Raw genomic sequence first — 25463 nt, 5'->3', positions numbered from 1 at the left:
GGAAGTTATCATCTACCATCCTCCAGATGTTTTCTCAAACTAGGTATCCAGAAGCATAAATCCCATTTAAAGGCTTACTTCTGGCACCTCTGCAGTGAAAAGAACATAAATCTCAAGAGAAGGAGTAATGATCAGTTAAAGATGTTACATTCCAGCTCTCTGTCCGTGCTGGTAGCAGCAGGTACTGTTCTCCAGCAGAGGCACTGTTTCTAGTAAGAATGAAATTATGCAAAACATTGGAACATTAACTCTTGGGCTTGATGATTATTCAAACTGGGATTGGTCACTGGATCTTGAAAGCATGTAATACAGTTAATATAGAGAATATATAGAACATAATAGAGTGTCCTTGTCTGCATTATGAATTTACCTGTAAGCCCTTCCTTCTAATTTCTTGTGCAGTTAGAAGGGAAGCCTCAGGAAAACCCTGCTACTCTGTATATTCATTCCTGTTTGCATCATTCTGCAATTTCCCAGCCTCCTGGTTCTCTCTGATGTGCTAAAATAATTACAAGGAAACGATGTTACTTCCACTCCTTGCTTGCAGCTCCAGAAGCAGCTGTCTGAGCTGGACGAGGATGACCTGTGCTATGAATTCCGTCGGGAGCGCTTCACCGTCCATCGCACTCATCTCTATTTTCTGCATTACGAGTACGAGCCTGCTGCAGACAACACCGATGTGACACTGGTGGCACAACTGTCCATGGACAGGTAGGGAACACCTCTTGTTCATCTGGGAGCGTGAGACAGCTTTTTGTTACAGGGAAACCTCAATATCGGGTGCTTTGGAGAGAGGAAAAATGCGCATCCATGGAAACCTAGATGTTGTCTGTGCAGTGAACACACTGTGCTACACTCTACATGAGTAGAGTTCATGAGAAGGTGACTCCTGGAGCTGAGAAAGATGTTGCTTTATGGGATTGTCAGGCATTATTAGTCCATGGAGTTTTGCAGCAACTTAGAAAAAACAGATGTTTGTAATAGAATTAGGCAAGCAGTTGTAGCTGACCCAAGTTTTTGCATGTGTTTTTCTGCACTAGAGGAAGTTATTTTTGCTTTCATTGGCATTTTCCTTGCAGAAAATTTCAATTAATGATTTTTCTTACAGTAAGAATCAGAACTAAATATTCTAGTTTCAAATTAGGAAATTGAAAATTATACTCCTTTTTTTATACTGTGCTAGTGTGAAATAAAGAATCTCCATCTGAGCAGTCACTGCATCTTTATCCAAATGTTGATTCTCAGAAGAACATTTGAGCTTTTAGTTCTTAGGTGAAGTGGAATTTAATTTGGGGTAATTAGTATTTAATTTGGGGAAAAAAAATCCATTTCGTGACAAGTTCCACATATACCTTTCTGATTCCCACCATTGCAATTAGCTGAAATTTTTCAGAAGCTTTTTTTTTCAGAAGAAATTTTCCAGAAAGTGCAGTATGGGTCAGCCAGTTTTGTGAAATTTTGTAATTGTCAGCTCTCTTTTTTTTTCCTCCAGCTTCTCAGTTCAAATCTAGTCCAAACTTTGTAGTTACTGCCATCATAGTGGGTTACAAAACAAATCAGAAGTCATTGAGTATTATCCAGAAACTCATCATTTCCTTGAGCATAGCACATACAGAATACGACATGGCATGTGAATAACACCACTGCTACACTAGTAGAAGGTCAGCAGTTTTCCAGGAGGGTTACAGGAATTGAGACAAACAAAACACTTACAGCCTGTTTTTTAAATAAACAAAAATGAATAAGTGGTATTCTATTCCACTGGTGCCTTGGCACTGCATGTTGTGTTATGATGTGCTGTGCACATCAGTGTCTGTTCTATTGATTTTTAATTGAGTAAACATTTCTTAAGTGTTCACAAACCTCTGAGTAAAAAAATAAAGAAATAAATTGAACCAGGCCCTGAGTGAGTGCCACAGTAAATTAGTAAAGCCGGTGTATGCACATGGTATATTTTTCCCCCCAGAATATAATTAAAAAGAATGAGCTGGGGCTCAGTGCTGATTCAGTGGCACTGATGCAAAGTCTGAGCATCTGTTTCCTTTTCTGGATCCTCACTGGGGCACATGTTTTTATTGATAGACAGAACCACACATTTTTATTCAGGAAGAACAGCCGTCCTGGTTCTGTGCAGGAAAAATGTTCCCTGCTTCACTGGTGTGTTGCTATAAATTATTGATTTGAGTTGGAAATACTTTCTTTCAGCTAAAATCAATAAATAATAACCTACCAAAGAACTGCTTAGCTGCTTTGTTTGCTTTCACATCTTGCAGTTACTGCCTTATCTTTTTCCATCATCTTTAAACTGCTTTTATTAAACTCCTCTGGCACAAGTGTAGGCATTTAAGAAGAGTGTCTCAGCTGTAAGGTGACATGGACATAAACAACATGCTGTACACTACATTCCTGAATTATTCTTTGAAATTTTTATTGGAGATGAGGAAAAGCAAAAAAACAACTCCTAGCACTTCCCCTTGTCCTGTTGGAGGTGAGATTGACATGACTGTCATGACAGATTTAGGTTTACCTGTCCTGTAGGCTTGAGGAATGGAAGAGAGGGATGCATTCTGCAAGCTAACATTATTGTTTTAGGTGGAAGCTTTGAGACAGACTTCATTCAGGGTTGTTCATTATTGGGTAGTTGTCATTTTTTGCAGTGATGTGACATTTCCTTGAATAATGGCTTGGTTGCTTCAGTGTGATTTTCATGCACATGTTTTGGCTAAGCAGGCTTTTTAGAGACTCAGTACATACCTGAGGTTCAGAAATCAGAGAAGAACTTTAAAAAAATGAGGTCAGAATGGGGAAAAGGATAGACATTATTAGCAATACACTGCTTGAAATCTGAGAATCTGAGAATGAGCTGGAAATCAGTTGAGAATTCTTAAGAAGAAAAATAAAAATAAAGAATCTCACAAAACAATTGAATTCCAGCAAAATTCAGTTAGCTGAACAGACCTTTAAAAAATTTACCAACTAAATTATGGTCTCATTATTATGCAGTACAGCAGTACATTTGTTTTCTCTAGAGTCCTTAAGAGAACACATTCCTCAAGTCCACTAAAAAAACCCAAAATAAATTGGTCATGTTGTGCTTAGAAACTCATAATTCTAAGTTTTGTGGTCAAAAGAGACATAACAACTTATGGAGGATCACCTAGCAGTCCCTGTATCATATTTATGGATGTAGAGCCTGTCAATGAGAACAACACAGTAAAATGGAGTATTCTGAAGGGTACTAATGTGTCCAGCTGGGAACTTGTACCACCAGAAGCCAATTTCCACCTCAGTATCATGAAAAGGTTTGCATTAGCAGGTGTGCTGTTTAAATAAGTTATATATGCTATCAGTCCACTGCATGGAGTCCTTAGAAGGCATTTTGCTGCATTTTTTACTAGGCAAGTTTTCCATTTTTAAACTGATGCCCTAAATTTGAGTGCTGACAGATTGGAGTCTCCTGATTAACAGATTTGTATTATGTTGGAAAGAGGCAAAAAAATGTATTTTCCCCCTATTTATTATTTGTGTAATCAAAATTCTAGACCCCGTACATACCTTTTAGATATTTTTATATTGATTTGTGTTTCAAATTCAGCTGTATGTTTCAGGCTGATAATAGCCTTTGTTTCAATAACAGATAAAAAGAAAATTATGTACCAAGTGTAGACTAGTAAGGTAATATCTCATATCTAAAAAAAATATTATATCATCTTGGTATCATCACAATCATTCAGAAGGCAGACTGTTTACTGGTATGAGTATATAATTCTTTTTTTTTTTTTTTTCAAATCTTCGGGAGATAGTAGGAGGGAGAAAATATTTTCTCAGATTATGATAATGCAGAAAACTTGCATTTTGTATAATATTAATAGGAAAAATTCAGTAATGTAGATTTCAAACAGAGTGAAGGTACTAATTTTGCATCATCTACTCTTCCCAGATTTTAATAGAATATCTGGCTAGGCTGCATAGGTCATTTCCCTTCATATTAAATCAAGAGGCTTTGTAATCAGTCCTTGTGGTACTTTTGGGTGACACATCTCAATCTCTAGGCAATAAATTACCCAAAACGTTTAAATGATTTTGACCAAGTTGGGTTTGATTTATGTTTGCAAATTAAATCTTTCCTTGTCATTTTCATCAATAGTATTGTAACTGCTGGATTTTTTTTTAAAAATATACATCAATACAATCTGTTTAAGAAATTATTTAATGAAATTTGAGATAGTGTGAACATACACAAGTTAGTACTTTTAATGATGGTTTTCTCTGAAATGTTATTTTGATATTCCACAGCAATGCCATGTCTGTCCTTCCTCCTCTCCTTACTCCCTACTAATAGTAAATCCCATTTCTATCAATGTGTCACCCCTTCTGTCCTTTTCCCTGACATCAAGCCTTCTTCTAGTTATTGCACATTTTCACCTAAGGCACTATCCCATTGACCTGTCTCTTTTAACAGCCTTTAAGATCTGACTAACTGCCTTGCAAAAATTTGGGGAAGGTTTTCCTGACAGGAGGTAAAATGATCTGTGGGTCCATACACCTCTGTCCTCCACAAGCTTGTTGAAGAGCACTGTGGTGTGCTACTGTGTGGGAATAGCTTGACCTGAAATGTAAATTGGGCACTAGACAGAGTTGAAGTTTATGAGCCCTCTATCCTCTAAGTAGATCCACATGAACAGATCCTTGCAATTGCTCAAAGCTCCCACTAGATAAGTCCTGTTATCCATGTGGGTTTTCCTGTGGCATCAAAGCTTTAGACAGAAAATGATGGTGCTTTAGGTATCTGATCTAGGGCCATCTTAGGCTACATTGGATTTAGTGAGATTGGTGTATCCAGGGTGCAGGCCATCTGTCCAGGAGGAGACCTCTACTTACCATCTTAAATAATGAATTACACTGTAGAAATATTTACTGCTTTCCACAGCATATAAAGCATCCCCAATCTGTCTCACTTAGAGAAAGATATCTGCATTTGGTCAGGTGAACACAGACACAGAGTCCCAGACAGGGAAATAGCTTTTTCTTACTCTCACCCTTCCTCTTCCAGGCTCCAGATGCTTGAAGCCATCTGCAAGCACTGGGAAGGTCCCATCAGCCTGGCACTCTACCTTTCCGATGCAGAAGCCCAGCAATTCCTGCGCTACGCTCAGGGCTCGGAAGTCCTGATGAGCCGCCACAATGTTGGCTACCACATCGTGTACAAGGAGGGGCAGTTCTACCCTGTGAACCTGCTCAGGAACGTGGCCATGAAGCACATCAGCACACCATACATGTTCCTGTCCGACATCGACTTCCTGCCCATGTATGGACTCTACGAGTACCTCAGGTAATGGACAGTGAGGGAATTCCCACTGCCACCCACCATTTCAGCCTCTCCACTCCCCCTCTCCACCACCCTTCTCACATATTCCCAAAACAAAGCAGTTTGAGCAGATCTGGAAACGGAAGCATATAATGATCTGAGGTGTGACAATGCCCAGCAAAGAGCAAGAATTTTTAGAGTAGAAGAAGGGACTGTAACTGGAAAGTAAAGCAAAATAGTTATGAAAGAAAAAACCCAGGTCTGAATGTGAGTCTTGTTAGCCATTAGAATAATCTCCTCAGGGCTGCAGAGGAACCAATTTGAAAATTGAACTGGGTTAAGTATTATTAAATGTCCAAGAGCATCATTTATTAGCAGAGATGTGAAACAGGCAGTTTCTCTAAACATCTCTGGTGTTAATTCTGTTCTTAATGTCAGTGACAGAAAAACATGCAGAGCAGTACTGAACTTGTTGTCCATGTGACACACTCTTAATTCAGTTCCTTATCTTGAAAAGAGTCTAACCATCTCAAAAATATGACTGCAATGCCAGCACCTGTCAAGGCAAAGTAATTGTCTTAAGGAAACTGGGAGGAGTAACATCAGTGTATATTGTATCATACTGAATGTGAGCAGGTTGGGCTGAGCAAACTACAGACTTCCAATCCATTAACTGAGCTTTTTTTAATTAAGACCTTTCTGCCCTGCAGAGGCTGGTCATCTGAGGCCAAAGCATAGAGCAAGGAGGACACCCTGTGGCCAGACAGGAGGATGTCAGTTCCTTTATCCTGACCAGTTTACTTTACATCTCTATTCTAATTTGGTAAAAGTTGATCAAAGTGTTCCAGTGAGGGCCTGCCTGTAGGTGTTCCCTATCAGTTCATAAGCCTGGGGCTTTGGAGTGTAAAGGAAAATATGCCTTCTGGTATCATGAATTTATGGAGGAGTTTCTTTCTTTCAGGCTTAACTCTGTAAGACATTTACAGGGCCAAACTCACTATTCAGAGGGGTGGGATGGGGAAGGGAGGAAGGGATCAGAGAGTTAAGGTGTTCAGCCTGGAGAAGTGAAGGCTCCAGGGAGGCCTTATTATGGTCTTCCAGTATATCAAGTGAGCTTAATAAGAAAGATGGGGACTAACTTTTTTAGTAGAACCTATTGAGATAGGACAAGGATAACTGGTTATATACTAACAGAGATGAGATTTAGATGAGATGCAAGGAGTAAGTTTTTTGCAATGAGGATGTCAAAATGCTGGTACAGGTTTCCCAGACAGGTGGTATCCCATCCCTGTAAATTTTCAAGGTCAGGCTGGATGGGGCTCTGAGCAGCCTGATCTAGTTGAAGATGTCCCTGCTCACTGCAGGGAGGTTGGTCTAAATTATCTCTAAAGGTGCCTTCCAACCCAAAAATTTCTATGATTTTACAAAAAGAGAAAGTAGATCTTTCAAAAAACCAAGATAAAGCTACTAGAAAAAAAAAGGGTTAGATGACCTTTGGGTTCCAGCCCAAACTATTCTATGGCTTTCAAGATGCTGAATTTCAGTTGTATCAGTGAAGTATTAGCACACTGTGTAAGCTTGTCTTCCTCTTACTTTGTTGAAGTCTTTTCAAGTTGTGCTAGGAGCACTCCAAAACTATTCCTAGCCCACATTAGATACATCCATGCATCTCCAGATACGTGGATGAAGAGTTATTCTTCATTTCTCTATTCTTCTGTTAGTGTTGCATAGTGCTACATTTTTTCAGATCACTGCTGGACACAGTAAGGATGGCAGATGTTGATACTGGCATTAAGTGCTAGATAAGGAACTTGTTCTCTCATGCTGCTTCACAGTGCACGGATGTGCAGCAATTAAAGGAGCCAGCAATTAAAGGAAGAAAAGAGGAGAGAAGGCAGAATGAAGTACCACCATTTCCTTGAGATACTACAACCACAGAAATAATTCTCATAGGGTGATATTGTATTACAGAACTAAGTGCACCATGACGGTGCATTGGTGATGTTTCAGAAAAAAGCAGAGATGCTCTCTGAGAGCTATTACCTCTAAGACTTTGTGTTACCCTGCCAGCCTTTTTAAGGCCTGTACCACCTCAACTCTGACTGAGAGTCTCTCTTGCCTGGGAACATTGAAGTTGCTAATCAGCTACTACCAGCTCTTTAAAAAGTGATTGGATTGTTTTTTTGGTTTGTTTGGGGGTTTTTTTGCATGTGGACTAGATGCTTTTGTGTAGCTTTTTCTGTAACAATTTTTCTAAGCAAAGTAGCAGGGAGTTGCATTGAGATTATTTTAAATATGGATACCCTGTGTCTTTCTGCATTGACTGTTCCCACTGCCTCTGCAAATAGCTGATTAGCTATCTGTCTGAATGGCAGGAATTGTTTGTTAGAGAGACGTAAAACATCTTTATCCTCATTTCCTCAGATAGAACAACCATAAACAAATGGAAACAGTGTGGTATTTTGGGCATCACTTTGTACAGAATAAGCCAGGAAAGTCCTACTCACTGAAAGTTTGCTGATTTACATATATTGCATATTATGTCTCTGCAGATAATATATTCTCGGAAAGAAAGGAATTTTGAAAAATATTTTCAACTTATTTTGAAGGTGTCATATGATAAAGGTTACAACCAGTTTTGAAGGAGAAGCTGATGGAGCTGATGGTTATGTATCCCTTTATTTATCTGTTGCTTTGCACTTAGATTTGTGCTAATTGAGCTTTTTCATAGCTGCTAAGTAAAACCATTTCAATGTTTTTATCTCCATCAAACACCCTTTTAGTCCTGCTTTAGTCTTCTGTGAAGTACAGAATGAAATGTATCATTTAAAGATTTCCTGTTTACCAGTAGTTACTGAGGTCATCTTGTCAGTGCCCCAGAGGTAAAGGCTTCTTCTGGTTGCTGCAAGTAAGGTGCTTGGGTCATCCTACAGTGACTTCTAACACAAAACAGTGAGACAGGCTGCTTATCTACAGCTGTCACAACTAGCATTGAAGTTCTTTCCTGACACATTTGTGTAAAATGTGCCCTTGGCTTCCAGTGACACATTTAGCATGAATTGGGACCCAGCATCCCAGCTCCATCCATGGGTTTTGTATCTGTCCCCTACATCATGAGCTGTGAAGTAGTTCTGCTTATTTTTCAGCATCTCAGCTAGGGAGATAGTTCAGATTGTGTCTATTGGGGTTTTTGTTTTGGTTGCCTTTGTAGTCTATGAATTCGTGTCTTCTGCAGAGAGGAAGAGCATTCAAATGAATTTAACAGTGGTTGGCAACTCTCCAGTTCTGACCACAAGCTCAATGACTGACATATTTGTAACTTGCAACCAACTACTTTCCAAATCCCAATGATGTACTCTTTTTTTTTCTGAGTGTAGTGCTTTAGGATTAGGTTGCTAGTTTTTCTCTGTCTGAGCTTCTCTATCCTCCAAAAATGGGAAGGATCTTACTATGTACTTATATGAGGATGAGAATTCTGTGTTAATTTTTGAAAATAACAATGCAGATTAGAAGATTGATATCAGCATGCTGGAGTTCATTCAGCTTGTGAGGAGACTCTTGTGTTTTAGGATTCATTTCTTCACTGCTTTGTGAAAAATATTGTTGATTAGATTTAAAATTTAACCCAACCTTCACTGTGTCAGAATGACACACATAGGTCTTAACACAAAGATAGCTGGAAAATGGTTTCCTGGACAACACTAGCACAAAGAGAGCTAGCTGTTCATAGTCATAAATCCTTATTTTGGGGTTTGAGGGAAAAGGATAAGAAAGGAAAGTGGATACTGAATCAATACTACTTAATCCAAAAAAACAGCCCTCATCAGGATAGTGCAAGAGTTACGTAGTTTACCCAAATCCAAAAAAACAGCCCTCATCAGGATAGTGCAAGAGTTATGTAGTTTACCCAGTGTTAGCTTGCAAAATAAGCAAATGTATTCCCTACATTCCAGGTATCTGGCAGCACCAACAAAATTTTCTTATTCCCAAATGGTAACAGAACCAGCCAACCAACAAATAGCACCTCCGCTCAAAACAGGAGAAAAAGTCATCCCACAGAAAAATGAAAAGGTAGATTTGCTTCCAGTAGGAAGAAGTTAGAATTTCAGCTGGTTGTCCAACTAGCCAAGTTATGAGAAGAAAATGGAAGGTGTTTTTTTCTCTAACAAGTCCTCCCTGCCATTATCACAGTTTAAAGGGCCTCTGTTGTCCTTTGTCTCTGAAGTCCAACATCTGGATGTCAGCAGTGATTTCTTCTTCCCTTTGCATCAGTCTTTTACGTCACAGAGTCCACCTCAAGGGCAGGTGATTCTACTCAGAGATCAGTGCTGCTGGGCTTCTTGTCTGTGTGCCTCAGCTCCCAGCTTCATTTTGGAGAGCCCTCCGCTTTGACCTTACCACCTGCACTGGTTGTGGCTGAGCTGGAGGTCTTTCCCTGTGTGATGGTAGCATCCCTCACAGTGCTGTGCTTTGCCTTGGTAGCTGGAAAGGTGTTGATGACACACCAGTGTTTTGGCTACTGCTGAGCAGTGCTGGCACAGCATCATTGCTGCCTCTCCATCATTCTGCCCCCATCTGGGAGTGAGCAAGATCTTGGGAGGGGACACAACTAACACAGCTGAGCCAAATTGAACAGAGAGAATCCATGCGAAATGGTGTCCGCTCAGATAGATATAAAAGCTGAGAAAAGGAGGAGGAAGGCAGGACATTTGTTATTTAGAATGTTTGCCTTCTGCAACAACCACTATGCGTGCTGAAGCCCTGCTTCCCGAAGTGGCCAGACACCACTTGATGGGAAGGAGAAAATAAAATCTATTTCTCTCTTTGTTGGTGCATACTCAACCTTTTGGTTTTGTTTTAGCAAACTGCCTTATCTCAACATACAAGTTGTTTTCCATCTTATTTTCTTTCCCGTACCCAGCAGAGAAGGAGGGCTAAGAGCAGCTTGGTGGGCACTTGATGTCCAGCCAAGGTCAACCCACCATACCAACATGCACCTCATGAAATATTTCATGCATCTCTTGAAAATATTTCTGCAGAGAATATCCTGCTATTTTTTTCACTTTGGAAGTATCTCCACATCTCTCTGGTAGCCTGAATGCACCTCAAGTATCTTGTTTCCAGACCTCTGTTTCTCTTCGCTTACCTCACTCTTCATGTTGACCTCTGTCAGTGCAAGTGATTTCAGTCTGTTCTGTCAGTTTTTTCCCTCTGCTTTTTGATTTCTTCATGAAGGTACTATCATTTATTCCTTCTAATAGTTCAGGCATTGACAACTGTATGAAATTTGGAGGTGACAGGAACAGCAGGGAATGTGCAGAAAGGACTGCTGGTATCAACAGCATTTTTGTGGTTATATCCCATATATTAGAGAATAAGTCACATTCAGCACTAGATTCATCACAAGTTGCTCTGTCTGACAGTTTCTACTGTTACTTGTGCTTGATACCTGTGCCTGCTGCAGCTTTGGTCAGCTTCAGACTGTAAACTTTGCTGGGCAGGATTGTTTCCTACTCTTGGACAGTGCAAGCACAGCAAGGCTTTGAATTTTGCCTGGGCCTTTTGAGCTCTCCATAAAACAAAGTTATAGTAACTGCCATAAATGGAAGCTGCTGTTCCCTTGCGCAGCCCAAAGGATGAGCATCACTGCAAATGTTACCTGCTCCTTCCTAGAACTGAATCCCCAAAACTGTACTGCTCAAGGCTGATAGATTGCACAGAGACCAGAAAGACTTAGATTTTGGAAAAGAAACTGTATTAGTATCCCCTGCTCTCAGAAGTGTGAAAGGGAATAAACATTTAAAAGCATCATAAAGACTGTATAATGGCACTGCTCGACAACTTTGGAAGGTCACAACTGCTGGTTGTGAAGGATGCATCTATTGACATGCAGGTATCTTGGCCTCTAGTGATGGTGAGGGAGAAGCTACAAGAAGAAAGTACAAAACCATTTATGATAAGATGCTGTTAAAATCCTTCATTTGTGAAAAGTTAACTGGAATGTGTCAGAGGCTCTTTAAACAATGCAAACTTTGCAGTAAGGAGCTGAGAACAGATTGCTTAATATAGAACAGGCCTATAGGGTGGTATGAATTTCCTAAAATTCAGATTTTATGAAGTAGTTGTGCTCATCTTCATTTTCTGTGACAGCAGTATAAATGAATTCTAGGTGTTCTGGGCTTAGAAAAATGGTTTGTTTGGTTCTTCTGTTATTAGGATAGTGATCCCAATTCCTTCAACTTAAAAGGCTGTAGAGAGTTTGCTGCTTGTCACCATTCTCCTTGATTGCTTGTTGCAGTAACATAAAAGTCAGGACAGTGAATCCTGTTAAGGGGAACTGACTTTGACAGGGAGAGAGAGGCATATTTCTGGTATGAAATATGGAGATAATGAAATAAAAATTGAGACAGAGTTATTTCTAATGACAGGTATAGTAAGATTCAGTTGGGGGATGGAAAAAGTAACTTCTTTTTCTTTGAATTTTAGTTTGTTAGAAAAAAATACGCTGAACACCTCTGGCAGGCAGGATGAGACAATGCTAAGCTGCTCCTCTGCTGCAGCAATCATCCCAAGGCCCCTGCCTGGAAAAGAGCCCTGTGTGAAATACATATGTGCACACACACTCACACACCCAAACAGTCTCTTCACTGAACAACTTTCAGCAAAAAGAAGGAAAAAGAGAGGCATCCCAGTCCATTCAAGTGTAGAGCACTTCTCTGCTGCCAACAGAGTCTGATCAGCATTGATCAGTCAAACACACAAGCTCATTTGGAATTCTGTTGCTCTCCCTGCTCTTAGAGCAGCAGACCAAAAGGAGAAGAAAATTTGAAACACATGTAGGAAAAGATATGGGCCGTAGTTACATTTATAGTATCCTAACTACCCATTTTTTGCACTTTATCTTGAAAAGCTCAGTGATTTGCTCATTTGAAAATTTTCCTGCTTTTATTTGTTGTTTCTCTTTTGCCAGGAAGTCTGTCATCCAGCTAGACCTAGCTAACACCAAGAAAGCTCTGATTGTACCTGCCTTTGAGACCCTGCGCTACCGCCTCTCCTTCCCCAAGTCAAAAGCAGAGCTGTTATCTATGTTGGACATGGGAACCCTCTTTACATTCAGGTAATGGAAAGTACTCTTTAACCTGTGGTGATTACCTCTGGTTTTTATGTTCTTCTGTATATTTGGTTCTTCTCTTTCACTGTCAGGTGCATTAAGAAACTTACTGGAATTTTTTTCCCTTTTCGAAGAGAGGCAGTGAAGAGAATCATGTGGATATATTCTATCTTTAAGCTCAGCATTTTATCTTGTATTACAGTCCTCTACTGAAGGACTTCAGTTGTTAAATCAAATTTGTTTTATTTTCATCATTTTTTATTGCACTACAAAATCAAGCGTGACCATTACACTCAAGTGCGTGTAATTTACTTTTTGGCTGCCAAATACTATCTGTGGAGCTGTGTCTTCTCATGTGACCAAAAGTAATGTATCTCTGTCCATTGGTTCTCTTCCTTACTGGAAAAACAAACACAGGCCTGTCTTATGCTCTTTTAAAGTGTGAAACAGCTGCTTAAATACCTAGAGTTCCTCCGTGCAGAGGTAAGAGAGTACTCTGACTAGAGGCTAAGAAGCAAAGAACACCTAAATTTGGAACTCCTCTTGGAAGCAGACTTCTTTTGTGGCTGTGAACAAGTCACTTCTATTACCTGCCAGACTCCTCAGTTTTAAAATGCAGCTAGCAGGGGTTAACCATCTCTTAGGTGTGTGTGGTAAGGTCTGATTAGCAGACATTTGTAAAGCATCTCAGCAATGGGAAGAGTACAATATGGCCTTATGATGTTGCACAGAGAGGGGGCTTAGGAGACTTGCGTTCTCTTCTCAGCTCCACTGCTCCCCTGCTGAGAGGTGCTACACGAATCACTTTGCTTTCTTACATCTCTGTTCCCCTTCTCTGAAATACAGGTAACAATGTTCACCTCTCCTTTTTGCAGTATTTTGAGATCTGAGATAAAAGCTATGAAAAAGCTAGGCATTATCCATGGCTGGAGGAGCTCCATATCATACCTTTCATCCTTCTCTTACTTTAGAGCTTTCCTCACACTTTTCCCATTCCCTATATTACACACCTCTCTCGTTGCAGCAGCCACCCTTCCCTCATGTGGTTGCATACACATACCATAGCAGACAGCCTGTGTGAGTCTGAAAAACATAATTCTGATCAGTGTCAGAATTCTACCAATAACTGCCTTGAAACAGAAACTTGAGGTGACTGAGAGAGGCATGCCTCTGGAAAGTTACTTAAGGATACTGATAAAGCAAGTACTTTTCCCTCTGCCATCATTGTTTAACATACAAAAGACATAAAAATTAACAAGAGATCTGATAAAAAATAGTTTCCTCTTCCATAGCTGAGAGAAAAAGTCTTTCCAGTGGAAAATAACACCCTCAGGATTTTCAGATGTTGCATTCCACCAGCAGTCAGCTGCACAGTGGTGGCCTTCCACTACAGATTTCATCTTCAAGCTAAACAGCATGTCGGTGTGTTACATGCACAGTTGGATTTGCAAATCCTTTCTCAAGTCTCACTCAGGCAAAAATGTCTTTAACACCAGTGGGAGTTTTTCCAAAGCAAGGTTAAGTAAGACTTGAAGGACAAGCAGTCTGTAGCTGGTGTACGTATTAATGTAGGATACATTTTACAAATGCTTCGTCAGTTTGTTTTGGCTCATTTCATTGCTCAAGTCTGTAGACAGCCACAAAGCATCTGGGCTCTCAGCTCTGGGCTGAGAATTTCCACCTCCACCTTCAAGGTGCTTTAATAATGCTGCAATTTGCTGCTGAGCAGGTGGGAGTGAGCTGGGGAGGACTGGTGTGACAGTGATTGCTGAGAGTGCCTGCAGCATCCCAGTCCCTCACACCACACGGTAGATTACAATCTTTCCCTCACTGAAATTGCTTTTGTCACCTCTTTTTGAAATGGTGACCTTTTCTACCTCTGGGCAGCTAAGAAGTACACAACCGCTCTCAATTACATCCCTCAGTCAGCAACAGAAGAGAAGACAAGTGAGCATCTGTGGCTGGCAAGGTGTGCTGTGTGAAACCCTCTGCCACAGCGGGGGCTCTGTGCCAGCTCGCTGGCTCCCTTGGCAGCTGCTGGCTGGGAATGTGCTCCCGAGGATGTGCGTGCTCAGGGCCTGGCTAAGAGCTGATGGACACAAATGTAATCCCCACACACATCCAGGCACAGGGGAAACCACAGCTGGCAGGAGACACATCATCGCAGTGAGAAAACATAAAAACCAACAGCTGATTAACTAATTAACTGATTGCATCCACAATCCAGCAAAATGTTGAAGCATCTGAGAACAGAAGTGGGAAAGTTCTTCTTTCACTCATCTCTCTCACTGAAGCGGGAAACTTAGAGGAGGCAGGGAGGAAGACTACTCTGAGAAGAATAACTACTTCATTTTGCTAACTTTAGCAAAATGAAATTTTATTTTAAATAAAAGCAATCAGGAACACAAGTAAAATGAAGCATTGGATCCAAAGCGGAGGAGGAGGGGATGTGGTGTGTTCCAGTTGTTTTCCATGAACCGTGGGAAAGAAACTCATCGTGATTTTAGGGAGATTGAATTACTTGGTTTGGATTTGTCAAAAATGTGAGCATAGTGAAAAATATATTGTTCCCAATTTTCATTAAGTACTCCAGGGATTGTCAGATTGAGTGTGGCCTTAAAATTCAATGTGTATTTAAGTCTTGAGTGAGAAGGGCCTGAACAGAAAATTGCATTTATTCGTTTGTCCTGTGAGATGGGATACCAGTATAGACAGTGAACCTCTTCTCACAACTGCATCACTGATAGTAAAGTCTGTTGGAATGACTCATCCTTTAATGGGAGCTGCCTCTCTATGGACCTCCATGGAATGGTGTCTGCTTCTCATTCTTTGCAGTACAGTTCATGTAATCAGCCATTGGCCAAGACCTAGTTCCAGCAGATTATCTGTATATGAACCCATATATATTGTATGTACATATGTAATACAATAATGCTCTCACAATTCTTTTAATGTTCTCACAATTAGATTGTTTTCAGTCTAATTACTCCTCCATCACTATTGTGTGTACACCTCATTTGAGCATCCAATATTCATTTACCTCTTTGTCAGGACCTTAGCTGTCCTTTTGCCTTTCTCTTTCCTTCTACTCACATCAATCACTCTGAAGAGGTAATAAAAAACTTCTGTTGTTATTTAGTTTTGTACTATCAAATCTACTCCTTTCTTTCTGTTTTGTTTTTTTTTTTTTTTTTGGTTGGTTTTTTTGTTGTTGTTTTTGGGGGTTTTTTTGTTGGGTTTTTTTTTTTGTCTCTGCAACCCCAGTTCCATATTTTCACTTTATTGTCTCTTCCCAATTATTTATTTTGCCCTGCTAGTTGGAGTTGGCTATCTTGACTCACAGAGGTTATACTTGAGCTGCTATAGGTGCTTACACTGATACTTCCAAAAAGGGTGGAAAGAAATGGAATTATTTTTGTGGTTAGCATCTTGTTACCCCCTGTTTAAATCAGTGGGAGAGTGTTACTAGAATAACAGCAGCATTTGGCTGCTTCTCTGCAGGAATCTCTCAATTAACCAAAGTTTGTTCGGGGCTTTGAAGATACAAATCACTTCATAAGTAGTTAGCAGTCATTATTGTTATTATTATCGTAATTAATTTCAAAATGCCGGAGGTAGGATTTTAGAAGATACAGCACCCTCCACAATCTTATATCATTTTAAACCCCACATTGTGACTGTTGGGTTGAGGTTTTTTTCCAGCATAGATAGCTGCACATTCATGACTGGCTAGGTTAGCCACTCATCTCCAAAAGAGGCCAAGAAAAGGGATAGGCTTTTTGGCAATGATTCCAAAAGGCATTAAGGGTTATAAGCATCTTTGTGAATCTGGCACTGCTTACTAATAATCTCTCGAGAATTATTTCACTGTCACTGTCATTATTTCACTGTTTTTTAATACAAAAGGGTTTTGTTTCCCCTGGTCCCTAAGTGAGATATCTGAAAGTGGTAAAACCTATTTACAGTTTAGAAATGCAGCATACAAAGGACCATACATTACTTGTGACCCCAATGCCATGGTAATAATTCAGTCTTCCTGCACTTCCCTAAAGAGAGAGTCAGTAAAGATGAACATCTCTGATTCTCCTGTTAAAAGCCATACAAATATGTCCAAATGAAAACTCCTAGGCTGTGATTTTATATTCCTGTTTTTAGCAATGGCTTACAATGTTATGAGAATTTCTGGGATTTAAGCATTACATCATGCTGTAATTTTGCAATATTTAATGCTCAAATCCCTTCACTTTTAGCATGTGAGTCATCCCTGTGAATTCAATGTACCTTAATTTACAAATTGGCAGGATATTTGTTTTGTCCCTTCTGTTGCCTATCTGTCTCAGAGCTGTAATACAGATACCTGCTATTCCTTTGTTTCATTAATTAATCTGTGAAACTGAAGAAAAAGCTTGTCTCATTGATTTTTGGAAAGTGTTAGAATAAGTGGGCGAGAGAGTCATTGACCCTGGCACTAATGGGGTGCATTCAAGCTGTGCTAGGAAGAGACCTGCGGTGACCTAAAGTAGATTAGCAAAATACAAAAGGATCTTTTTCTGTAAATCAAATTGATTACCATACTGAAGATCACAGGAGTACTCCCCACAATGTAGAACTTAGTAGAGCAGATAGCCTTTATGTAATATTTTACTTATTAATGTAATTATGCAGCTTGGTTCCTGCCATAGTAATAACCATAATTAATAACATAGAACATCTATCCAGAGCTGCAGGTGTCTCTCATGCAAATTATAAAATTGCCTATAAAACAGATCGTGAATATCACCATGGTAGGGAAATGGCTAATTTTAGGGACTTTATCTGAGCTGCAGATTTCCACACCGATTTTAGAGCACCGACTGATGCAGCTGCTTGGTTGCTAGGAATAAGACACAGCCCTTGTAGTGCAGATGAACTGACAGGGTACTGTGTAATGGTTTCTCACATTAGCATGAGGTACTGTTTTCACACTATCCTTCACCAACTAGATGTGTTTAAGCATTGAGCTCTGGGAGGCATGCTGGAAATAGTCCTAGAAATTGCCTCCGACACGTCCTGAAAATGATGATGTGAACTGTAAGCTAATGTCCTTATTTTTGAGGATTTCATCTAACAGGTAATATTTCGTTTCCTCGCCAAGATGCTTTCTATCTAATTGCCTCCCCACGTCCCTGCCGTTTATGTCTGTTTCAGGTACCATGTCTGGACGAAAGGGCACGCGCCAACAAATTTTGCCAAGTGGCGAACGGCCACCACTCCCTACCGCGTGGAGTGGGAAGCAGACTTTGAGCCATACGTTGTTGTCAGGAAGGACTGCCCGGAGTATGACAGGCGCTTTGTGGGATTTGGCTGGAACAAAGTAGCTCACATCATGGAACTGGATGCACAGGTGAGAAGATGACACACGAGGATCTCACCCAGGGCTCTGCAGCAGGGTTGTTCCAACCAAGGCTGTGTCCTGTAGGAAGGCGTCACGCTTTGCATCACCAAAGTGTTCATCTGGCCTTACTGAGCTCCTTAATGAGCACTTCTTGAGTTGGGAACACTCTGTTTAATGCTTGTCAAGTATTAAATGAAGAGCTGAGTCTGAGTTCATTTATTTGTCAGTTTTAAGAAATTAATTGTTTTGCAGAGGCACAACCCCTGTAGGGCTTTCATCCTGACCGAAGCATTGAAGCAGTTGTTGCCAATCCCATCACTTATTAAGGAACACGTAGACCTAGCTGGGTTTTTTCCATTAAATTGAGGTTTGTGAGTCCCAAATACTAATTTACAATTCAAAAACTAATCTTCAGTTGAATTCAAGGCAAGCATCTTTAATTTCTGGCTGGGATTTACAGCACATTTCTGCAAAGATGGTCTTTACATTTCCAAAGTCTGGGGCCATGGTGCTGACTCTAAAGGATCCAGGTACTTGAGCCTTGGGCTACCTGCTTCTTGGATCTGTGACTTGGGATGAAGCTGCTGGGCAGAATTTATAATAATAAGGATGCAGAGAAAGCTCAGGAGTCCCAGACTGGCACCAGAGCTCTCAGAGTTGCCAAGGTCCCTGCTGCCAACCTAAATCTTAGAGGCTGGCAGTGACTATGGCTCCATGGGAGCCCAGTGCTGCTGCTCACTGAAATGGCAGGATTTGCATCACCCTGCTGTTCTTGGATGAGGAGTTACCCACTGTGCTCATCAGTAAGGTCTGGGTCATGGCATTTCTTTTTAGTTTGGGTTTGTTGTAGTTTTTTTCAGTTTGGTTTCAATCCCAGTGTTTGAACTAGTAGCATTTCATGCTAACCAAAAAAATAGGTTTTGGTGATCTTTATCCTCTTGTGATAGCTTCTGCTATCAATCTGGAATAGAGCAGATCCTTCTTTGCTCAAGTCTTACCAGTTTATGTGAAGCAGAGCAGCTCAAGGTTTGGAGCAAGTTAGTGGGAGATTGTGTCTCTGGGGTGTGGGCTACAGTGTATTTGTGTGCATGTGTGGGAACTTTTCTACTGCTTACAAAACCACATGGTCACCTTGGGCTGGCAGCCACTTGCCCTCTGTTTGCCAAGGTCATTCCCAACAAATTTGTACCTTCTTACATGACAAAAAATTATTACAGACTAGAAAAAACATTTTCCCTTATATTAATGTTAATAATACTTTGCTATAGCACTGTAATTTTCTGGTGCACTTTCCAAGCACTAATTAATTAACCATCAGTTGTGGAGAGTGCCAGGGTAATGGTTTATTATTTGTTAATATGGGTAACAAGTCTTATGTTCCCAGTGGCAGCTCTTATGTAGCATTCAGGATTTAACTCTTCTGTTCAGAGGTGTCTGCTCAGCACAGAGATTAACACATGGGAAATGGAAACAGTTTTCAAAGTTGATCATAGTGCAATTATTTTAAATGACCATTGGGTTGGAATTAACTCTGGGAAATTGTTCTTCTCACTCTTCCAGCCTTGAGCACAGTATCACATTTAAAAGAAGCTTCCTTTTCCTCTGTAGCAATTTGGATATTGGCAGGTTCTCCCACAACTGAGCCTAGAGGAGACATGGGATGGCACAGCTACTTCCCCTGTGGCATTCCTCTGCTTTGGGGTGTGCACAGATCAGGTTGCTGCCAGCTGCTAGGCTGGCTTCATTACCAGCAGGCAGAGGAGCTTCTCAGTTATTTCGCTGCTCCTCATGACCGCAGTGTCTGTCAAGAGGTCTGTTCCAGATCCCTTTCCAAGAGCCTGTGCCACTGCCATCCCTCAGAGCAGGACATGGCATGGAGATAATCATCATTGTTATTCTGGGAGCATGCAGGTGTCCACTGAGCTGGATGCTGTACAAATGCACAGATAATGCTAGTCGCCATCTAAAGAATTTGTAATCTAGGAGCTAGGGACAGAGGTTCCTGCTAGTGCATTGCCTTCTCAACAGAGGCTTCCATGTAGTAGGGCGAGGTCATTAGGAAACCTTTCCCTACCTTTCCAGTGACTGTGCTAGACTGTAAGTGTCCCATTTTCCAGGACCCTAGCCCAGCATATTTCAAAGGGGATTATTAGCAGTAGACTCACAGGTTTTTGAAAGGCTTTATGTGTCTGAAGGCCATTCAGAGGGATGAGAACGCTGCTGTGCTGAACAGTTAGCACTGCAGAGTGTACACAGTCACTGACCTACAGTATTACAGACTTGAGATGCAAACAGAGAACAAAGAAAAGGTTGTATGAGGGGAATGCATCTTCCTCAGCAGCTCCAGCCCATAGTTTTAAGGTTCTTTAGAGTAATTTTCTGTAGTTTGTAGTTTATCAGCTCTCCTCACTCCATGGTGCCAGCCTTTGGTTTCACATTTGGTTCCCCATTAGTCCTAAGCATCTTCCAGGTACATAAATTCTGCATGTGAGCATCAGCTTATTTTGCTCTTGCTATACATTTTTCACCCCAAACAGAAGCTCAGAGCACCCCATTCCTGTTTATGACAACATTGTAAATTGGCACAAAGATTTACCACTTTAGCACTGTCTGTCAGGGAGCAGGCATTCTTATAGGGAAACAGGAGCTGCATCTGCTCTTAAGCTGCACATACAGGTGAAACACTAAGGTTTATCAGCAGATGTGTGGGTTTTTTTCCCACAAATCTCTACTAAAATATTTTGGAGTACTCTGCCTTTCTGCAGCAGATATTCTTTGACTCTCTACAGACTCCTAAATCTACAAGTGACTGGGAATTACAAACCAGGGGGAGTTTTGCACCACTTCCTGTAAAGGCAGCATGCTCTGTGGCTGTTCCTTCCCTGGCCAGTTTCTTTTGTTAATTGGTTAAGGAGTCCATCCAGCAACAGCTGCAGATAGAAACTGTGTGAGAAAATAGGAAATTTGCCTGTGGAGGCTTCAAAGTTTCTTTATCATTTGCATCCAATACAAATCCGACTTCCTGAAATTCCATATGAAAAAAGTGATTAGGGTACTTCATTTGGCTACAGAATAATGAGGTTCATCTCTCTTACCCAGTTCCTTGCAGAAGATACCTGCTTGTTGCATATCCTACACTAGTGAACTTTCAGCTTGTCTAAGAATCAGGCTTTTTTGAGCTTTGCTCTAATCCTTATATATTTACCTGTAAAAATTGAAAGAATCTTTCAGGCATAATGGAGACTTAAATCAACCATCATTTTTTTAACAACAAGAATTGTCAAAGAACTTGGTCAGATATAAAGAGAATAAGTGAAGTAGTTTTACAGGAGAAGGAGAATTAGCACAGTATTTCAAACTTTGTGAGGAAGAACTTAATTTGAGTAAAAATGTCTCAAAGCATATGGAATTAGCAGGTTCATTTCACACATTGCCTATAAATGACACCATATTCTCCCCTTATTTCAGGTTTATAAATAATTTTGGACAGTTTTGTCTCCGTGAGTATCTTAGCATATAGGCAAAGCAACATATGTCATGCAATTTTGCCTTTGTAAATGTAGCTTATTCCATTATCCCAAGCAAAATAAATTTTAGGGGCAAAGCCATGTTTTTGCACTGACACTTAAGACTCATGCTGTGTACTCACAGCTGTGTTGTTGCAATCACACTGCTGAAAAATCTGTGTGGCAGACATGGCTTCAGGTGTGCCTTTTGTACTATTTCCCCATTATTTGGCTTATATGGGGTAAAATGTTTTAAAATAGCTGGGGTTTTTTTACCATGAGGGTGGAAAACACTGGAGGAGATTATCCAGAGGGGATATGGACCCTGCCTCGCTGGAAATATGCAAGGACAGGTTGGATGGGGCTCTGGCAATCTGATCTAGTTGAAGATGTCCCTGCTCATTGCAGGGAGGTTGGTCTAGATTGTCTTTAAAGGTGCCTTCCAACCCCAAAAATTCTATGATTTTACAAAAAGATTAGGTAGATCTTTCAAAAAACCAAGAAAAAGCTACTTGAAAAAACAAAGGCAGCTTGTTTGAGATCCCTGACGGGTTTGTTGTTCCTGAGACACAAACCGCGCGCCGTTCGGCGCTGGAGCATGTTTGGCTGAGGAAGAGCCTTGTGGGAGGCTGGGATCCCCCTCACAGCCGTGTCTTTGTCCCGCAGGAATACGAGTTCACGGTGCTGCCCAACGCCTACATGATCCACATGCCGCACGCACCCAGCTTCGACATCACCAAGTTCCGCTCCAACAAGCAATACCGCATCTGTCTCAAGACGCTCAAGGAGGAGTTTCAGCAGGACATGTCGCGCCACTACGGCTTCGCAGCCCTCAAATACCTGACGGCAGAGAACAACAGTTAGCAGCGTGGAGCCCCTGCCTGGCCAACAGGGACACTGAGGCAAGAGCCGCTCAGCGTTTGGGGCCTGGCCTTCGAACTCCAAACTGAGAAATACTTTCTGTTTTTATATCATACTTGGCAGTTCTAACAGTAGAAATTTGAAGTGACATATCTTCGGATGATGCTCATTCATCCCTTCCCCGACTGCCCCGGCTCTGTCAGCTTCAGCGTTTGTGAGGTGCCTGTGAGCTGGGCCGGCCGGGCACCCTCCGAGCCACCCGAGGTGGGACTGGGCAGGGGCTGGGATTGCACTCCGCTCTCTTGACTGCAGAGCACAGACAGACCTTCAGAATATAGGATTTTATGTTGCTATTTAATAATTTGACATGCTTTTTATCTGTAAAGGAAGATCTTCGGGTCGCTGTCCTGTGATTTTCAAATCTGCACTACTTTAAAAGGGAACTTTCACCTGTGAACTTTCACAGGGGCCCTGTTAACAATGGATGACCTTGTTAATGCAGGATGAGCCAAAGGTCTGAATTAGCCTTGAAAACACAGGGGACACTTATACAAAACTGCACTCCTGAGAAGGTGTGTTACTGGTTCAGTTGTATACATGATATCGGTTGGTCTTTTTTTTCTCAAATTAATTGTTTTATCAGGAAAATCCCCTATATCCCACCCTGCCTTGGCCCCAGTCCTAAATGCTGCTCCTTTCCTTGCCAAGGAAATATCTCCCTTGTGTTTCTTTGCCATCTTCTGTTTTGGTGGTCCAGTAAAGAAGATCAGTAGCTCTGCCAGAAAGTGAACAGAACTTGTCACTTTAAAGTCTGTTTTCATCAGAGCAACTTGTTCACATGTGTCTCATAAGATAAAGGGCCTAGCTCTAACCCTTTATCTCTTTTAGGCAGGAATTGGATTTTACCTATAAGGCACATTGTACCAGGGGAATACTGATTTGTAGGTTCATTTCAGTGCTGCCCATCCGTGAAGGCTCTGGGCCTTAGGCTTTAAGTGGACTTCTTTGCTGAACAGTGAATATAAACGAGTAAAAGGCAACTAGTAGCCTTGGTGCTCTCCTGCTGCCTGCTGCAAGGTCTCAGAACTACTTCGTTAAAGGAGTTTATAATTAAAAGGAGCAGAACTGTTAGGAATAAACTCCCCATTGGACGGGGAGAAAAGAATGTGTTGGGAATCTGAGTGAGTGTTTGCTTGAACGTGGACTGGTCAAGTTCACAACATCGGTACACACAGGAATTTGCTGGAGGGCGAACAGGAACCTAACAAGCAAAATGCAGAAAACAAGACACTGGACTTTTTGCCATTTTCTTTATCTTCAGTATTAATGTTGTGTTTACATGGGAGGAAAAGATGAGGTGCACTACCCCTTTCAGGGCTATTTGTAATTTCTGTTGCAATGTTAACAGAGAAAGCAGAAACAACTCAGTGAGAAATGTGTCTGTCTCCCTGCCCCAAACCCCAAACAACCACATGTACCAATACCACTGCCTGAGCTAGGAAATGGATCCACATTGTGTTCTGCTCACGTTTTTCCATTTTGTTTTTCAGCCACTGGACCTTCTACTTTCCTCCCCACCTCATCCCTCTAGAGCTTGGTTTTATTTCTAACCTGACATTTTGTGAGAGATTTCTGATACGGTGGAAACCATGCAGTTAAACCAGACATTTAAACTACAAATATCAGTTCATCATTCTGTGTATATATAAGAAAAGCCAAAAAAGGCAATGTCTTTGACAAGAAATAAAAAGGGGCGGGAGGCTGTGTGTAGTTTTCACTTTTTCCCCTGGGAGTGTTGGCTGCATAAGAATATATCACTGCATAATTTTCCAAAGAGCTTTTTTCTCTGTTCTTAATGGCTTTATGTAAAGATTTACATAAAAAGCTGGAGAGAGCTGGGAAGAAGTGATATTAGTGCTCAGTTCTGGCCAAGATACGTTCTTTTAAAAACATCAGAGTCTTAACTCCCCAAGTCCTGTATTACCATTAAATGCAGAGGTCATTGTACTGATTGAGAATGAGAAGAACCCTGGAGCACAGGGACTGTTGATTAGCCAGTGTGCAGAAATATCCCAAAAGCTGATCTAAGAGAGGCTACCATTCATTATACCTGCATGAAATCTCCAGTCAGAGCTTCAGTGTGGCCACCATTATGTTCCATATGCATTCCAGATGTACATTTCTCCTTGGCTTAACAACGTTAAGGGTAGGCTGGATTGCCCTACAGCAGCATAACCATTATTTGGCTGTTCCATTATAAGCATTCTTCTCATTATTCTCTTCTCAGTGGTGAAGGATGGGGGAGCAGGGAGGTAATGATTTGCTACTTGCCTATAGGTTGAGTCTTGGGACCTCCTGGGTAGGCTTAGGTGTGCTGGCTGGTGTAACCAGCTCAGAGATTGGTAGTAGGTACAAAGAGTCCCTTTTTTTGTCCTTATAGACACTGTACTGACTTGTATCTGTCATGTCATATTTGTTTCTGTGCTTCATAATTAGAGAGGTGTGGGTCTTGGGGGTTTTTAGCACATTTCAAACAATCTACCTAATGGCAAGTTAGGATTACATATCTGTCTGTAACTGCCAGGGCTCCTCCAACACCATGAAAAAATCCACCACAGACAACAAAAAAAATTCCCAACTCAGTTATAACACTGGCTGTCTTCCAGTCCTCTGGTGTAGTAAGTATTTGCTAGGAACTTTGTTACTTAATTCTCAGTTTTCTCCTGAAATCTTCCAGAAGTAGCAGATAAACCTGGTAACATAATGCCTTTGATTTATTGATTTGTTCCAGCAACTTCTCTCTTGAGTCGTCAATCTATGACCTCTCCTTATCTTTGATATTTGGAAAGTGTGAGTCTCTCGTTTAGATACCACTCCAGCACCCTCTCAGTGAAGACTGATGCAAATAAATCATTTAGATTCTTGGCAATGTCTTTATTGTCTTTAATTGTTTCTTGTACTTGTTTGGGGTGGCCTGCCCATTATCTTCACTTTCTGCTTTTGGTGTACTGGGCAAATGTTCATTTTCAGTTTTAACTTCCCTACTGTTTGCTCTTCAGATTCCCTCTTAGCTTTCTCAAACTCCATCTTAACTGTTACATACCTTCCTTTCAGCTTTACACAGTTTTATTTCCATTCTCTGAAAGTTTCCTATTTGGCCTGAATAACTTCTAAAATTTCCCATTTAGTCATATCAACATTTCCTTGTCATTGTCTTCCATTCATCCAAGGGGTACCATACTCCATGGCTGTCTTATCAGAGCCCTTTCTATTTTAATCTGAGGATTTCAGCTTTTCTAGTCC

At 40.9% G+C, this 25463-nt stretch overlaps 1 protein-coding gene across 2 annotated transcripts in view; it reads left to right on the top strand.

The window, feature by feature from the left end:
• Positions 1 to 25085, top strand: part of LARGE1 (LARGE xylosyl- and glucuronyltransferase 1) — a 271398-nt gene extending 246313 nt beyond the window's left edge. For both annotated transcript variants that reach the window (XM_071422738.1, XM_071422739.1), the window contains 5 exons: positions 548 to 711; positions 5054 to 5332; positions 12279 to 12425; positions 17607 to 17802; positions 21966 to 25085. In XM_071422738.1, coding sequence (XP_071278839.1) covers positions 548 to 711; positions 5054 to 5332; positions 12279 to 12425; positions 17607 to 17802; positions 21966 to 22163 — 984 coding nt within the window. In that variant the 3' untranslated portion in view covers positions 22164 to 25085. The remainder of the gene's footprint in view (positions 1 to 547; positions 712 to 5053; positions 5333 to 12278; positions 12426 to 17606; positions 17803 to 21965) is intronic.
• Positions 25086 to 25463: the final 378 nt, after the last annotated feature.

This window comes from Agelaius tricolor, unplaced genomic scaffold, assembly GCF_023055355.1.
Source record: "Agelaius tricolor isolate 1412-34295 unplaced genomic scaffold, bAgeTri1.0.p SCAF_3, whole genome shotgun sequence".
Classification (NCBI taxonomy): Eukaryota; Metazoa; Chordata; class Aves; order Passeriformes; family Icteridae; genus Agelaius; species Agelaius tricolor.
Note: the sequence above shows the minus strand (reverse complement) of the source record. Positions and strands in the feature narration are given on the sequence as shown.